The 17787-nt window shown below is 55.7% G+C and overlaps 1 protein-coding gene across 2 annotated transcripts in view; it reads left to right on the top strand.

Annotated features, from left to right (window-relative positions):
• Positions 1 to 16559, top strand: part of EPS15L1 (epidermal growth factor receptor pathway substrate 15 like 1) — a 100753-nt gene extending 84194 nt beyond the window's left edge. The window contains exons 22-23 of one of the 2 annotated variants that reach the window (XM_065873153.1): positions 10282 to 10487; positions 15926 to 16072. In XM_065873153.1, coding sequence (XP_065729225.1) covers positions 10282 to 10487; positions 15926 to 16072 — 353 coding nt within the window. Of the gene's footprint in view, positions 1 to 10281; positions 10488 to 15925 lie in introns of both variants that reach the window. The other variant, XM_065873151.1, reaches the window with a different exon arrangement.
• Positions 16560 to 17787: the final 1228 nt, after the last annotated feature.

The following is a 17787-nucleotide window of genomic DNA, read 5'->3' as shown; positions in this document are numbered from 1 at the left end:
CCCATAATTCTTCCAACACACACAGGACAACGGGAGACCATTTAACCGGGGTCCTGTTTGGGTCAAGTGATTCTCAAAAAGTAAATAGATAAATAATCATTTCCCCCCTAGAACATGAGTCCCCTCCCACAGCTGTGACTGACTCCACACAGGGTGACTGGCTGTGGGATCTTTCTCGTGGGCAGTTTTCTGGTTGCCTCCCACTCTTGGGCCAAGCCCGCTGGCTCGGTGGTCCGCTTGACCATCCCAGGAGCCGCCACACAGGACTCGGTCAGGGAGGACGCCCCCGGTTCATCCGTGGCGCCAGCCCAGGTGTGTGCTTGGCTCTGAGATGCCAGGCTGGGGGTGAAACCAGGGTGGTCATCCTTGGCCCGTGTGGGTTCCGTCCCCTTGTTTGTTGCACAAGATCCACTCTTAAAATGGCTTCACCAGTTGAGCCGTGCGGTTAGCACCTCAACCTTGAGCTTAACTACTTTAATTCCGTTCCCACGATGATTTCAGAGAGATAATTTGGTGGGTACCTGTTAAGTTCTAGAACGGGACAAAAGCAGTTCACTGCCAGCTCGAGGAGCCTGGAAAATTGTGGCAGTTGCCAGCCAGCCAGGGTTGGAGTGCTCCAGGAGAACCTCAGGCGCCCAGCCTGGCGGAGTCCTCCTTTCCCGCCGGCCACCCCCTGCCCGCCGGGAGCTTCTGTGCCAGGGCTGGGCGGGACCCCTGCCAGCGTGTGCTCGAGAGCCGGCTCCCAGCAGAGGGAGAAAAGCCATTGTCCTCTCAGCCTCTTAACCTGTAAAACGCCTGGAGATGAATTGCTCTTTGGGGTGAATTTCTGTTCTCAAAGTTGGCAGAGTTCGAAAATAGAAGCATTTGCCTACCTTAGCACACGCCCACCCTCCTGCACCCGGAATCGAGCGGTGGATTGAGTGGGAGTTGAGTGACGCTCTTGTTGCCTATCGTTCAGCGGGGTGCAAGTGCCCAGGCTTGGGGTTCTGGAGCAGAGGAGTCAGGGCTCAGCCAGCTGGGCTCTGGTGGTGGGGTATAGCAGGGCCTCGTGTTAGGGTGCAGGCCCAGAGAGTGTGGACTCCCCTCTCTGGTGTCTCTGCATCCGTGTGAACAGACAGCAGCTGCCACCTTGACCCCGGCCCCCTCCCCGGCCGCCGGGGGGTGCCTCGTGTACCTGCCCCCAGGCCTCCTGCAGCCCCTTGGTTCCACCTACAGCAAGGTGAGGGGGCCCAGGAAGATGTTCCTTGTGCAGCCCTTGCTGTTCTGATGGGGTGAATGTGGTCCCTCATCTCTCACATTCAGAGCACTGAGTCAACCCCCGGCCGCCGCCATTGTCAGTTGAAAAACAGCACATGTGTGTATCTGAGTGGGTGGTGGGAACTGGCTGTAAAGGGAGTGAGAGTGGGCGGGTCCCCCATCTACTGCAGGCTCTCTGGCTCCTTTCATGCGGCCCCGACAATGGGAGGGGGCTCCGCACCCCCCCCTCCAGTGCACAAGTGCCTTCAAACTGGCTTCCAGACCCGCTGTGTGGCACCCTGGGGATTTTGTTAAATGTGGGCACGGCACCTCTCTGCCCGTGCAGTGGTGGCGTTCTGGCAGCATTGGCACTGCTCTATAGGGAGGAACAAAGCCTGGGCCACTGCGGCCCCAGGGCTCTCCCCACCAGGCTGTAGCTAACATCTCCCTTGTCCCCCCGCAAGGCACCCTAGGCCCCTCAGAGGGACGAGGCAAGCCAGCACACAGGGCTGATTCAGCAGAGTGTGTTGCAGGCGCAAATCAAAGAACAAATACGGTTTTTCAAAAAGCAGAACTGTGAGACCTGCCAGTCTGCATTATTTTAGTTGCGAAGACTGATTTGTGATTTGTAAATTTGTTTATATGTCATGTACCCACTCCCCGTTTTTGCTGCAGAACTAACGTAGCCCCTGTCAGGTTTCTTATGAATGTCTTAGGAGCTTTTCGTGGAAACCTTGAAAATTGTATTTTTCAGTCCAAAGGATATTTGTCTTTTGAGGACCCTAAAAGTGTGGCTACTTTTCCCCCTTCTCTCCTTTTCCTTCTGACAGTGCGAAGACCTCACATCCAGTGGGCTCCTCAGCCTTGACTACCCTGGGCACCTCCCAGAGAATGAAAAACGCATCAGTTCAGGGGGCGCCTGGTGGATAATAGTAAATATTTGTTCAGCTTTTCTCAACAATTCAGAACTAAACCTCATCCTGTTCCCTTCAATGCATTAAGCAGATTTTTCTTAAAATTCGGTAAATATTTTTAGTGGAAAATCTCAAGATTGTGATGGTGGGGACCTCAGATTTTATCTGCCGGCACTGTGCTGCTTGGTACGGCTTTGATCTGCCGGGCTTGCCTTCTCCTCGCGTGTGCATCAGCCACAGCGAGCGGGGCTGGTGTCTGCAGGACTCCTCGCTGGCAAGCCACTTGGGTGGCCCTGTGGGTCACGTCCTGAGAAATTAGCTCTCCTCGCTCTCCCGCCCCATCCCGCCACAGGGGGACGTGTGTTTTTCACGTGTGTTGGTGAAAAGCGATCTTCTTCAGTAAAAAGTTCCCAGGTGATTATGGATGTGAAAGGTTGTGCTCCAGACAGCCTGCTTTCTCTCTCCCCCCAGTTAAGCTTTGTTGGTGGGTTTAAGGGGGCAGGAAGGGAGGCACCAAGGTGACAAGGAGCGCCTCCTCCCAGCCATAGCTCTCCTGTGTAGTATGACTCTCGGAAGCCTGGCGGTTGTGTAGGCGTCCCCTATAGTGTAGGACGAGTGACAGTTGTGTAGGCGTCCCCTGTAGTGTAGGACGAGTGACTGTTGTGTAGGCGTCCCCCGTAGTGTAGGACGAGTGACAGTTGTGTGGACATCCCGTGTTGCAACGAATGGCAGTTTGGGAACGTCCTGTGTTGTGTAGGGTAGTAGCTCAGGTGGGGCAGCTGTCCTGACCACAAACCTTTGTTTTTTATTTTTGTGTTTTGTTGTTTTTGTATTTAAGTCTCATCTACAGAACTGCATTTCCCAACTGCAGCCCTCAATCTTATAAATAGAACGCAGCAAGTATCTGGTTGGGATGAAAACATACACTCAGACTCATGTCTATTTTTGATATTTTCATTCATCCGATTTATTGAGACCCCCCCCCCCAAATCACCCAACCCTCTTACTTTTCTTCTAAGTAAAGAATTTCAAGCAAGAGAACCTGGCTTCTTTCAGTGTTCACATTTGTATGTTGAGGGGGGTTTGTGTTCTATCATTCTCTCCGCTCACCGCCGCTGCAGGGACCCTCCCGGCAGAGAGCTTCCCGAGAGGCTAGGAGGGAGGGTCGGCACGGGCTTCACCACTGCTGGGTTGCCGGGGGCCTGTGTGGCCTCGGAAAGTTCAGAAGTAGGGGAATGAAAGACATTGCTACCAGGGTGGGGCCGGCCACCGAAGTTTTTTTTAACAGCACACACCGTGGTAAACCATCGGGTTCATATTGTTTTTGCTCAAGGCTGTCCTGTGTGTGGTTTCGGTGCACCGCTGGGGTAGCTGCTGAAACTGCTGCGGTTTGAAATAAGTCCTATTCTGTCCTATCCTCAACCTTGCGTTCCTCCCTCTGGTCATGAAGACTCCTCTGAGTGATGGAGAGTCTCTCTGGGGGGCGCGGCAGCAGCTTCCAGCCAGCCCCCAGGGCTGGAAGTCACGGGCTCCAGCCTCTGCAGTCACAGCCTCCCCTACGCTCAGGGCTCCCTTCCCTGGGCAGGTGTCTAGGAATGACAGGCCAGGTATCATCCTGGTTACCTTTATACCAAAATTTAAAAAAAAAAAAGGGTGATCTGTGCTCTCTTCACTGAAACACGCCCCAGTCAAGCATTTTCCTTACTCTCAGTACCCGGAGCCATGGAAAGGCATAAAGCCAGGCAGCCGACTTTGCTCAGGGGGCACGGAGGCAGATAGAGTTACTTTGTCCCGTTTGAGATGAGCAACACCTCAGAAAATCGGAAAAAAAAAAAAAAAAAAAAAACAATTAAGGAGTTAGCAGAAGTGGTTACATAAAAGCAGGAACTAGCCCCAGAATGTTTTAAAAGTGCAGCTGCTAAAAATAAACGGGGGCGCAGAGTGGGAAGTTTGGACCAAGGGCAATCAGGGCGAGGGTTTCTTTGTAAGAAGCCTATGCTCGTGAGCATCGTGTCAGGCCGATCCGGGGATGCCACCGATTTCGCACGTGCCAGGTCCGATAATTCAGCCTCTGTGCCTGAGCACAAAGGCAGATAACCGAGAAAAAACCGTTTGTTTTTCTCCCCCTCACGCCCCCGAAAACAGGAGCAGTTGACGTGCCCTGGTTTCATATTAACACAGTCATGATTTCTAAATAACAACGGTTTCGGCAGCAGAGTAAAACCAGTCCTGGGCTGTGCTTGACATGATTGACAGTTCTCATCTCCCCGATCATCTCTTTGCTTGTCGGAAACCTCAACTTGACATTCTAGCTGGCTGGATTCTTAACTGCCCCCTGCCCCCCACCAAAAACTGATTTAAAAAAAAAAAAAAATTCCCCAAAGCAGGGGAGGAAGGTCTTCTTAATTGAAAAAGGAAAAGAAAGAAAAGCGCACAAGTGGGTGATGATGTGTTTATTTGAACATTTGGACTGTTGTGGTCGCTCTCAGGGCCTGGCTGGGGTCAACTGACCCACTTATCCCGGCTCAGATGTCTGCCCTTTGTGAGCAACTCCTGCAAGAAGTGCTCCAGGAAGTCAAGCAGCCATCCACCCTGGACTTGCTGCTGGAACCAGAGGCTGCTCTGGGCCCTGGGCTTTTCAGCCTGTCCCTGGCAACTCTTACTTTAAATTGGATTTGGATTTTGCTATTTGGTCCATTCTTTTAGTTTCTGATTTTAAAAAAATTAGCCCAAGAGTGCACTGATGAATACTTGTTGCCCTTTCTTGCAAAGGAGGGAAGCCAGATGCCTATATCCCTTCCTGGCTCATCAGTGGGGTTCCCCCAAAGGCCTCAGGCCCCTCAGGATGGCCCCGTGGAGCCTGGGTGGTGGCACCCCACCCATGAGGACCCCCACCAGGAAGAGGGCACCTGCAGCGTGCTGAGCCCCGCCTACGTGGAGCTGACCCTCAGGTGTGCTGGAGGCTAGACCAAGACAGGTTGGTGCACGGGAGGTAGACAGGGCAGTGGGGAAGCCTGCAGGGGTGGAGTGAGCCCTGGAGAAGGGTCTTTCAGGGGAAGGGAAAGGCTGTGTCAGGGCGGGGGGAGACTGGCCGTGCTGGACAGTGCAGGGCGGTCAGCATGGTGGAAGTCGCTAGTTGCTATGGGAAGGAGACCGCGGTGGCCAGGCTGCAGGGACTGTGCCCGCTGAGGTCAGTGTCCCTTCCCTCAGTGTCGCCACCCCTCAGGACCGCGTCTCCCAGAGTGCCCCTGCCAGAGGCACACATTATACCGGCTCAGTTCACAGGTGAGGACCCGTCACCCTGGGCCCAGAGAAGGCTGCAGGTGTTTCAGGGCCCCCACCCCCCGAGCATAGTTCACTCGGGAACATGTCTGTCCATCCATGATCAAGCCCCAGTGATGCCCCTGCTTGGGGTTTGGAGAGCGAGGTGGGGTCTGCATCTTGGTGCGCCCTGCAGGGGGACTCTGTGGTGGGTGTGGAGCACACCTGGGGCGTGGTGCTACTCCACCCTGCAGGAGGAGGCTGCCTGGAGGGACTGAGGAAGCAGGATGGTGGCGGCCAGTGCACACAACTCAGCAGTTCAAGGGGAGGACACTGTTGCCCAGGGGCTGCACATGCCCACCACGCTGCGCACGGGACGTACGAGTGGCTCTGTTAGAGCAGAGAGCTGCAGTCAGGGGTCCTCGGTTTCCTAGTGGGGCCCATAGGGGCAAGCTGTCCTGACCTCTAGGGATTGGAGCTGCGCCAGCCTGGCCTGGCATTGGCAGACCAGTAACGCTTGATTTACGAAAGCAGGCAGCCCATCCCAGGCCGAGCCCGGCTCCGGCAGCCGTGCACAGCCGGTGCTCTATTACCCTGTGTGAGTGTGCTAGGGCCGCCGTAACAAATACCACAGACTGGGTGGCTTAGACAGCCGAAACTGATCGTCTCACAGATTTGGAGGCTGCAAGTCCGAGATCAAGGTGTAGGTAGGGTTGGTTTCTCCTGAGGCCTCTCTGCTTGGCTCGTAGACAGCGTCCTCCCCCCGTGTCTTCCTGTGGTCTCCGCTCTGTGCATGTCTGTGTCCGACTTTCCTCTGCTTCCAAGATCACCAGTCCTATTGGATTAGGGCCCACTCATAGGACCTCATACTAATTTAATTACTTCTGCAAAGATCCCGTGTCCAAAGACAGTCACATTCCGAGGTACTGGGGGAGAGGACCTGAACATAGTGAATTGGGGGGTGCTGCGAGGGGAACCAATTCAGCCCATCACAACCCCACTTCATGGATAAGGAAACTGAGGCTGAGAGAGCAAGGCTGAGTGGGGTGGTGGCTGTGCTTTGCACCATCTTCCAGGGGCCCACACCCCACTCCCTGCCCAGGGCTGAGCTGGGAGGGCTGAACACAGGCATGGGGAGACAGCGGGTCACAGGCGTTTGAGGTGGAGGTGCCATCTGGGCAGAGGGACTGTCTGAAAAGAAGCCCTGGGTTGGGGGGTCCTGGAGCGGGGAGGGAGGTGCCGCTCAGGCCCTGGAGGGCTGTTGGGGGATGAAGTCGGGAAGGGTTTCGTGTGGGCTGTAGGGCCTTCTGGATTCGCCACAGCGGATGCGGGGCCCCAGGGCAGGGCCAGGCATGGTGGAGCTTGCATGTTAGAAAGCTCCGTTCAACAGAGGGGTCTAAGCAGCGGGCCCTGCCCTAGGCAGCAGGGACACAGCTGAGGACAGCAGGGCCCTCACCCTCATGGAGCTCACGTTCTGTTGGGAAAGAGAGAAAATACACAGCAAGTGACATAATAACGACGGAGCATGACGAGGGCTGCAGAGGTGTCTGAGCCAGAAGTGGGGAGGGCGGCCTCTGTGTGTGCGGCACCCACACGAGGAAGAGCGCTCCAGCCTGCGCAGCAGCAAGCGCAGAGGACTGCGCTGGGCAGGGGCAGGATGGCCGAGGCTGGGGTGTGTATTCCCAGAGCAGCGGGGAGAGCACGGCAGTGTCGGGTCAGCTCTGCGTTAAAAGGCCACCTTGCTGGGTGCGGATGGCCCGTGGGGTGAGAACCTGAGAGGGTGAGCAGCCAGTGGCTGTCGCAGGGGTGATTCCCAGGGACCCGGGAGAGGTGAGGACCACTTGCCTGAGGTGGTGGTGCGGCCATGTGGACCAGAGCACCCTGCCTCACGCCCACCCTCCCTCCTGCCCAGGGTGCCCCTGGGCTCCGCCTGGCTGCCCACTGCTCGCAGCTGCACAGCCTGGAGTTGACATGCTGCCGGGCAGCTCTTGCCCGACCCCTCCCGCCAGAGCTGCGCGCTCACCTCTGAAGAGAGGGGAAGGGGTCCGCGGCAACACGGTAGCGCGGGAGGCCTTGGCTCACCCATCGGCTCGACCCTTGGATCAGGGAGTAGGCTGGTTGTGTAAGGTGGCCTTGGGGGAGGCATTTCTTCAAAGCCAGCACCCAGATCGCCCTGCTCTCTGAAGCCTAGGGGCTGAGGTCCAGGAGGGAGAGGAGGAGGCGGGATAGCCAACAGCAGGGAGAATGTCTCGGGGGGGCGGCATTTGGTGCTGGGTGGGGTGGGCAGCCTGAAGTCTGTGGCTCTGTCACAAATAGGAGAGAAGGGACCGGAGGTAGAGAACTCAGCCTGCACAGAAGATGGGTCGTGGGGATCAGCCCCAGGACTTTACCCTGAGAAGCAGTTACCCTGGGGGAGAGAGGCCCTAACTCCTGCTGTGCCGCCGGACTTGGCACCGCCGTTCTGGGGAAGGACCCCCCACCCAGGGGCTTTGTCGGTGGCTCACCTGGCTTATTGGGCCTCAGGGCTGACTGAACTGATTCGTGGCCACAGGGAGAGGTTGACCGATGTCCCAGCCTACAGCCTCCTCTCCACCCTCCCTTCTTGGTCGGGGTGCATACTGTCGGAGCCTGGGACAGGCAGTGTGACAGGGAAGGTCAGGCTGCAGTGGGCACACCTTCTGACCCACAGCTCCACCTCCAGAAACGTCTCCTATAAATAAACACACGTGCGTGGGGGTGCTGCTCGTGACAGTGAGAGCCTGCAAAGGCCAGGGGTCAGCAAAGGGGCCCCATTAGGCCACAGGCAAGGGCATAGAGGTGCTCCGCTCTGACCGCAGGAAGCAACAGAGGGCTGGGTGCAGGGCTGCATGTGTCTCAGAGTCCTGGGCAAGCCTCGGGAAGTTAAGACTCTCGGTTTCCTTGAACAAGCAAAAAGAAACCAGCAGCAGCTCTGACGGGAGGGGGCGGCTTGGGGCCTCTGTGTTCCAGCTGTCGGTGGGGGCATCCATGCACTGGCATCCCCCGCCCACCCGGAAGTCCCGATTCAGGTGGGATGGGGTGTGGGGATTTTAACCAGTGCTTCTGGTGGGCTCGGCGCCCATCTCTTCTCCGTGGGCTCTCCCAGGCGGGACCGCGTCACTGGTAACTCGAATTTCTCATGCGTGGGTGAAGCTGACAGAGACAGGGTGGCATTTGTACCTTACGGCCACCCAGCTGCTGCGTTGAGTGACAAGTGAATAAACTTGCGTGTCCAGGGGGGCCTCAGGCCAGGCTCTCACAGGCCCCACACACACTGAGCCCTGCTTGCGCAGGCACTGCGGTGCCGGATGCTGAGTGGCCTGGAGTGGGGCGCAGCCCCGTGCAGCCCCGAGGAGCATGCCGTGCACCAGTCACCCGGTCTGACCCCTACCTCTTCGTTCCCACTTCCCAGGCAGGAAACTGAGGCCAGCTGGAGCTGAGGGGTTTGTCCTCATCTGGGTCTCAGAACTAAGGGTGACAGAGGCAGGAGTCGTTAGGGACACCTTGAGGCGGTCAGAAATGTGGCCTGGGAAGCAGCGTCAGAGAGGGTGGTTTTGGAGCTGGGCATGGAGATGGACGTGCGGGCAGGTGGGGTGGCGGAGGCGAGCAGGGTGAAGAAGGCAGGTGTCCTGGGCTCAGGTGCTACAGGGGTCAGCTGTAGCTCAGGGCCAGGGGCATTCTCTGGACGTGCAGCTGGATGTCCAGGGTCTTCTGTGGAATGTGACCCTCGGCTTTTGGGTTCTTTTTGCACATTACTTTGAAATTGCAAGAGTAAACATAGGCAGCTCAGTTAACAAATCAGAATCATGTTAAGTATCCTTGAGCCTCTAGCCTGGGCTTGGACACAGAGCTGCCAAATTGAACGTCTCACCCCCTGGGTTACCCCAGTACCCTGGGCAGCTGTTGGGCAAATGAATGGTATCAGGCAGGAACCTGGCCTGCAAAACAGGCAGATCCCTGAGGCTCATCACGTGGGCCCCCCGCCCCCTCTTGCCAAGCAGGCCTGGAGAAGGTTCAGGTTCCTAGCGGATTGTTCTGACATATTGGCAGGATTTGTTGGGAGAAGCCACCTGTCCTCAGGCCATACCCCCGAAGCATGGCCTCACAACCTCATTTCCCTCCAATTCTAAACACCTCTCTCCCGCGTCCCCGTGGAGATCTGCCTTGCCGGGACCGGGGCATCCCAGAGCCACCCTCTTGGCAAGAGCCCAGAAAGGCCCAAAGCCTGCCCCTTGGAGCCAAAGGGACAGAAGCGGGAGCTGGAAACGAATTTAAACCCAGGATGGCAGAGTGGGTTTGTCTGGTGAGCTGCCTCCGGACCCTCACGACTAACACAGCTAACTCTACACACACCACATTGTGAAACTAATCGCCCTGTTTAGTTGCAAGTAATCTCCACCCCCTTTTTTTTAATTGTTGGAAGCTTGCAGTGTACTTTTCTGCTCAGCCATGACTTTTTAAAAACTCAGTGTGATAGTAAATGTGTTGCCATGCTAAAATGAATCACTTTGAAACACGCCTGCATGTAAGCTTTTTAAAGATGATGTAAATTTTAGCTGCGGTGGGAGGGGAGGGAAGGGGAGGGGGTCATCTGAAGTGCTTTTCTTGTAACGCCCACAAACCATTAAGCCTCCGGGATAAATGGAGAGGAAAGCCAAGATCCACGCAGATTCCCCGGGGTCCGTCCCACGAGCGGCATTCCAGCTCTTTCCAAAGAGGGATAGGGTTTCCCAGGGAGCTGGTGCCCGGCTCTTCAGTCAGGACTCTGTTCTGTCTGTGGTCAGTAACTTGTATTTCTTTTTTTTCTCCTTTTTTTTTTTTTTTTTTCTTTTTCTTCTCCTAAACTTTCCAGGTAAAAGTACACCCGTAAGCCAGCTTGGTTCTGCAGACTTTCCCGAGCCCCCCGATCCATTCCAGCCACTCGGGGCTGACAGCAGTGACCCGTTCCAAAATAAAAAGGGGTTTGGGGACCCGTTTAGTGGAAAAGATCCATTTGCTCCCTCCTCTTCAGCTAAACCTTCTAAAGCCTCCTCCTTGGGCTTTGCAGACTTCACCTCTGTAAGTTAAGTTCTCCGCCTCCGCGCCATTCCCTCCCCTCCCTACGCTTGCAGCTTCTTTGGGGTTATTTCTTTTTTGTCTCTTTCGAATGGCAAACCTCCTCCTGGCTCAAGTCTCCCGGTACCTCACACCATCACCTGTGTTATTTATTCTGTACTGCTGCTTTCTGTAAGAAAAACGGTTTCTCAATAAAAAAAGAGCTCTGGTTTGGATACTCTGTGATAAGGGCACGTTTTCTTCCAGCAGGGTGGCCCAGTGTGCCTGTTTTTCTGTCCTTCACGGTAGACTCTTTGTATTAGTTCTGTTGCCCAGAGCCTGTTGTGTTCATTGATTTTTTTGGAAGCCACGACATCAGACGCTTCTGAAGTACGAAAACAAGACTGCTAAAGTTACATTCGGGTCTTGCTGTCCTCAAAAAAGTCTTTGTGGGGGAGTTCTGATGGTCCCACCCAGTGCATTTTGGGCAGCAAGTGCAAATTGAAGGACCCAGCCGGATCACATGAAGGGAAAGCAAATTTGATTTTTAAAAACTTTTATTTCAGTTACCAGCTACAATGAAAACTGAAATGCAACCTAGAACAGCCACTCTGAATCCCCTTCCTTTTGCAGGGAAAAAACCCAAAAACTCAGAAAGCCATTCGCAGAGTTAAGTGCCTTTTTCAAAGCTAATCCAGGGATTTTGAAAGTCTGGTTTTGTGTCTTGGTGTGAAAAAAGATTCCAGATTGTAAAACGCTGTCACATTAGAGTGTTTTCAGTACCCTCATCAGTACCCAGAGATGTTGTTCTCAGAGAGCTTCAGACGTTGTCTTCCCAGAATCAGTCTCACTGTCTGTTGCGCACCTGTGTTTTTTAAAAGGTTTTCTTCCCTCGATTTTGCAGAGTTTCCTCGTTCGTTGTGAGATGTGTTGTTTATAGATGCTTCCACTCCTAGAATATCCGTCTTAAAGCACGCTCTGCCGTATCAGTGCCCAGTGAACACCCAGTTCCTTTCAGATCCACCTCGCGCACAGCTGTCGTGGCTTATTGAAATCGCCCAAGACGCCGACACATTCCTGGCTCTTGGCGACCTGTAAATATTTTATGACTGCAGTTAGTGGGGTTTTGCTGACAGCCAGGGCACAGTGTGGATATATATACAAGTGGCAACATTGTTAATAAAAGCCAGAAACAAAACCCGCTTTATCTACAGTTTCTTAGATAGCACTGCCTTTATTTTTCAATGGAAAAACTGTGAAACACTGATGAAAAAAAATAGAGCTATTCACGCATGACTCAGGTACTCTAGGGTAGGGCAGAAGGGTAAGTGGATTTGAATGGCAATTGGAAGAAATGACTGTTCTCCCTCTGAAATACACAGTTCTATTTCCTGTGCCCACCCCACCCCCCACCCCCCCCACCCCCCCGTCCCCAGCTGGTTTTTGGAAAACTTTTTTTTTAAAACCCCAAGATTTCAAGTTATCATTTGACACATCATTTCTGGTCATTCCAGCACAGTTGTTAACATCGATTTTAAAACACCCCTGGGATTTAATCACCCTCAACTGCAGGTGAGGAATTGGATTCTGCCCAGTTTGCAGCCCTGCTGTTTTACGTTTAAAATCACCTTTCCCGCTTCAGACGCCCCAGTCTTTCCAGGGGAAATCACCTGACTGGGAGATTCAGCCCACTCTAATGGGATGGGATGCATGGGAGGCAGGACACCTAACTGGTTTGGTTTGTCCCCTCAGTCATACCATGGTCCAAAACATGGTCAAAAGTGTCCTACCTCCAGGGACTCAGGATGTCCTTGCGTTTTCATGGCGTCCGGGGGCTCAGTCCATTGGCCGGTGGTTTCTGTGTTCACTGGACCTCAAATATACATGCCAACTCAAGGCCAAAGTTGGTTCCTCTGGTTTGTGTACTTCAGCTTCCCTGAGTAAATGCAGAGAGGTCTCTAACTGCCCAGCAGCCTGGCAGCGTGACTCTTTCAGATTGGATGTTCTAAGCGTGCCATCAGGACATGTTGTTACCCGTGCAAAAGCAGCTTGGTCCGTGTTGGAGTTCAGGGACGCCAGTGTCACAAGTGTACTCAATCCCGTCCCCCTTGGCATCCCAGCTCTGCCACTCTGGAACCCTCTCATTTATAAGCCCCCCGTTTCCGTCAGTGGGTTACTTGTGCTTGTAGCGGCTCACAGGAGATCTCTCTGGTATTTCTTTTTAAAACAAGCCTTTCTGTCTTAGGTGAATGTGTTTACTAGGAAGTAGTATTTAGAGGTGAGCAAAACAGCGCTTTCTTTTGGGAAGTCTGCATTAAGAGCAGAGCAAATATCAGACGGGATCAGTCACGCTTTGCGCCGTCAAACGAGTCGGATGCTTCCCTGGTGGCGCAGTGGTTGAGGGTCTGCCTGCCAATGCAGGGGACACGGGTTCGTGCCCCGGTCCGGGAAGATCCCACATGCCGCAGATCCCACATGCATTATCCTGCTATCCTTGCGATAGCAGGATAAGCGAGTTAATGGGAAGTGGCTAGAAGTGTCCCCACGCGTGATGATGGCAGACGGGTGCACATGTCGATCCCTGGGGAGGAAGGGTGCCGGTGCTTCACGTGCCTCTTCAGAGGCCTCTGAACCTCGGATTTCTGTGGAGAGGCCACCGAAAACAAACCGCTTAGAGTCCGTCAGGCCCCGGCGCGGGAGGTATCTCGGAAGAGCAGAATGCTCGTGCCCAGCCGGGTCTCGGTTCCTCGACGGCACAAGAGTGAAGCAGACATCGGAGCTTGCCGTTTACCGAGCAGCTCCTGCACCCTCAGGCGGTCCAGATTCACGCCGGTGTGTAACGCATCCAGGTCAGAAGACAAGAGCGCGGCCCGGTCAAGGTATCTCCGCCGGGGCCGGGGGAAGGATTTTCTGCTGCTCCGAGACACAGAGGGAGCCACAGAGAAGCCCCTTCCTCCAGTATCCCTCAGACATCACAGCCTGTTGTGCTCCTCAAGTGCAAGCAGACCACGTGCCTGCTGCGAGTCTCCATCCTGGATCCTAAGCTGGCCTCAAACCAGTCCACTCCGAAGGCATCTAGAACGTTCCTGTCGGCACGTTGACTGTGAACACACAGACTCCTTGAGCAGGAGGCACCCGGGCTGAGCAGGCACCGTGGCATGGGCCCAGCCTGCCCGTCCCTGGCCATGTGACCTCAGCCAATCCCTTGACCCCTCCGGGCCTTGGTTTTCAGCTTTGGTGTGGACCACCCCGGTCATTACTTGTTGGCCCCTACCCGCCCCCTCCTCTGAGCTGGCAAGGGCGAGGTCCCTGTCAGCCCAGCTGTCCCCTCCCGCTGCTGTCAGCAGCACCGCAGTCATTCCCATCAGCATTTGTTGTTTTTTCCTTGTTTTTCTCCTGAAGAGGTGTTGAAAAATTCCCCAAAGAATACGGTGGGGCAGTGTGGGCGGGGGGGGGGAGGGCGATTATCTGTGACCAGTGGTGGAAACACGAGGGGCAGGGACTGGCTTTCAGGAGTCCAACTTGGAGACCCATCAGCCCTCTGAGCATTTTTCTGGGCAGTTTCTCTAGAAAACAAGGACCAGCCTTTGTTCCCGGGGATGGCCCCTCTTCGTGCCGACCCTCACCTGCCCCTGTCTGACTCCCCAGGCAGGTGGAGAGAGGCCTCCCGGGCTGTCCTGCTTCCTCCTCCTCCTCCTCGGGGCCACATCCAGCTCCAAAGCAGCCTCCCCCAACCCAGCCCTTCCCAGCCCCAGTCCCCGCTGTCTGGCCCTGCCTCACCCGCACACTGGCTGTCAGGTCATGAAACATTCAGAAGCTGCCAACCCCATCGCCCTGTTCGCTTGCCCAGGGAGCCTCCTCAGGAGAATCTTAGCTCCCTTCTGGGGCCTGTAAGCCCCTCGAGGTCCGGCCCCTTCCACCCTGTGCTCTGTTCTGGCAGACCAAGTTTGAGCACTTGGCGCCCAAGAGCTGGCACCTCACCGGGGATGGTGCCCAGACCTCCAGGGCCTGTCCTGTGCCCTCAACTCTGCAGTTACAGCTGACCACTGCCGTCCCCACTGTCCCCCAAACCAGGGAGGAGGTCCAGAGTCCCGAGGGCCCAGGCTCTGCAGCCACCTGTACCTCCACCCCCAGGCCTCAGTGTCCTCAACTGTCAGCCCACCTCCTGGGTTGCCACTCAGACTGTGTGTGTGAAGAAGTAGCCATGAATTCCTGTCTCCGTTCCTGCCGCGGGGCTCCTGGTGGGTCTGCCGGGGCCTCCACAAGAGCCTCTCTCAGGTTGGGATTGTCTGTAGGTCTGTTTGTTCCCGAGTGGCGCCAGGCCCCTCTTTACCTTTGGTGTGTCATCCAGTGCTTAGCAGAGAGCCAGCCAGAGTCAGTGCACGGAAGAGAGATGCTGATCCAGGCAGGCCAGGGGTCCGAATGGGCTGCAGCTCTGCTCGGGGCCAGTGGTGCTGGAGGCCCCTCAACTGGAGGCAGAGTACAGCAACTGGGGGCCTCGGGGGGTTGGGGACCCCCACCAGGGGAAGAGCGTGTGAGGTCTGGCTTTGCTTTTCTTTTCCATAGAGCTAAGGTACCCCGAATGGTTTGAATTCACCCATCTCAGGATCAAAAGGATTTCTTCCCTTGTTTTAAAAAATTATTCTTTAAAAAGTTGAACCTTTCGGAAAAGGACCCCAAGAATAAAAAACTCCTGGACCAGATGGTGGTGTAAATGCCAGGGCTCCTGTAAACGTCCAAGTACAAGGCGGCTCTGAGCGTCTCCCAGAGCTCCTGGGACTGTGGCTGAGACGGAGATGCTGCGTTTCAGGACCTCATCGTCTTGCTTGGCCTCAAGGCCCCTTTACGCGTTTGAGACTCAGAGATCTGTTTGAACCGGAACTCTCCAGCCCCAGCGCCTCTCACCCGGGCATCAAGGCCCGTCCAGGCCCAGGCTCCGTGGGGTTTGCTGTCCCAGCTCCTTGGGGTTCCGCTAACTCTGCTCCCCCAGCTGCTTCCAGAGACGCCCCTGCCGTCCCCCGAGAAGAGGCCCCGCGGGCGTGCTGTGGGGGGGAGTCCCTGGAAGTCTCTCAGTGTCCCCGATATCATGCCTGGCTTCCGCCTCCTTCAGGTCCCTGCAGGGACGGGACGGCTGGTTTCTCTGGTGGCAGTTAAGGTCAGACTCAGCCCTGTGTCTCAGTGCATTGACCCCTTCCAGACCGGGGGGGGGGGCAGGACTGGGGCGTGCGCGTCCCCTCCCCCTCCCCAACCAAGACAAGGGCTTCCGGCGTTTCCTGGTCTTCACCTGCACACCGGGCACCTTCCCGCACACACCCCAGCACTGCGTTTCCCCGCACCCACCCGTCCACCCACGACAGGCCTCCGCCTCCTCGCCCAGCAGCACGCCCCCACCCCTCCCCGCCCCAGCAAGCAGGCAGCCAGCGCCGGGGCCGTGTAACCCACCCTCCGTTTTTCCTTCGCAGTTTGGCAATGAGGAGCAGCAGCTGGCGTGGGCCAAGCGGGAGAGCGAGAAGGCGGAGCAGGAGAGGCTGGCGCGGCTGCGGCGGCAGGAGCAGGAGGACCTCGAGCTGGCCATCGCGCTCAGCAAGGCTGACATGCCCACCGCCTAGGCGCGGCCCCGTGCTCACGCCCGCCGGCAGCACAGCCGCGGGCCAGGCTTGCCACAGGCGAGGCCTCGGAAGTCCCTATAGATAGACGCACACTCGGTCTCGGCGGTCTCCGCTTCACGTTGTGACATGTCACAGCCACTGTTATGTCAAGGGCTCGCTGGTCGGAGGGCCTCGGGCTCTGGGTGGCTCACCCAGGGCACGGAAACACAGCTCATCCCAGTGCAGGAGGCCCGAGGAGACGCCCAAGGATCCACCTCTTCGCTGTGACATCCCCGTCTCCCTCCCGGAACCAGCAGGACGAGCAGAGGAAAGCGCCTGTCTCCTGCCTTTCATCCCCTGCTCACAGCTGGGCAAGTACCAGCGTGCGGGGCGCACCCCACCTCGTCGCCTCCCCGACCTCCCCCTGAGACAGACACCCCGGTGATGTATGCATTCATTGTATAAAAATTAAGTTTGAATGATTAATATAAAATATTTTAATACAAAACACTAGAATTCTTTTTTTTCCTCTCTCTTTTCCACTTAAACGTTGTTTTCCTTGCATTAACGTTCACACGTGATGTTACATGAGGCCGACCAGGCAGAGGTGGAAGACCAGGTCGAACGTTCCCGGTTAAATCCTAAGTGTTTGAGCAGAGAAAGCCAGTTTTGGAAGCTTTCAAGGGTCACCCTGTCCCTCGGGATGCAGCGTGCTTCTGAAATGGTGGGCTGTGACCTCACTGCGACTAGGGCAGGTGGCCCTTTGTCCCAACAGTGCAGTTTGAAACGAGATTCCTGCATACGGTTCACTGGGGCCTCGTCTAGTCTGCACGAGGGGTGAGGCCGGCAGGGTGGTCTCCACAGAGTCAGCACACGGGGAGAGCTTTCCACCGGGATGCAGCTGAATTCCCCTAGAACCTTCCAGAAGCTTGGACATAACTGTTGGGATGACCTCAGGAGTTGATGAGGATATTGCAGATTTGCCCCCTGCTTTGCTTCTCACGTCCCCAGGGAGACAAGACAGCCCCGGCCAACTTCCCTTGGGTAAAGATGATCAAAACTTATGAGTCTGAGTGGCCTGAGCACCGAAAAATGCAGTGCAGAACCTCTGACCTTAAAACCATGCAGAAAGGGGGTGAGACACCATTGCCGGGACTTAATTATTTATATTTTATTTATTTACTTTTGGTTGCGTTGGGTCTTCTTTGCTGCATGCGGGCTTTCTATAGTTGCGGCCAGCGGGGGCTACTCTGCATTGCGGTGCCCGGGCCTTTCATTGCGGGGGCTTCTCTTGTTGCAGAGCACGGGCTCTAGGCACACGGGCTTCAGTAGCTGTGGTGCATGGGCTCAGTAGTTGTGGCTCGCGGGCTCTAGAGCGCAGGCTCAGTAGTTGTGGTGCACGGGCTTAGTTGCTCCATGGCATGTGGGATCTTCCCGGACCAGGGCTTGAACCCGTGTCCCCTGCACTGGCAGGCATATTCTGAAGCACTGTGCCACCAGGGAAGTCCCCAGTTGCCAGGACTTAAAGAGGCCCAGAATGTTCCACATCAGAAGGAGCCTTTACTGGAAATGGCAGGGCACGCACAGGCCCTGTTTCTAGGTATCTGTGGCTCTGATACCTAGAAACCCTTCTCTTGAAAAATTCCTTTTCAGTGTGTGTTCTGGGTCTCTGGGTCCCAGTCTTACCTTCTCCCCTTCCTTCCCCAACTAGGGCAGGGCTGTTGACAGCCCCCTAC

Source organism: Phocoena phocoena, chromosome 3 (genome assembly GCF_963924675.1).
Source record: "Phocoena phocoena chromosome 3, mPhoPho1.1, whole genome shotgun sequence".
Taxonomy (NCBI): domain Eukaryota; kingdom Metazoa; phylum Chordata; class Mammalia; order Artiodactyla; family Phocoenidae; genus Phocoena; species Phocoena phocoena.
Note: the sequence above shows the minus strand (reverse complement) of the source record. Positions and strands in the feature narration are given on the sequence as shown.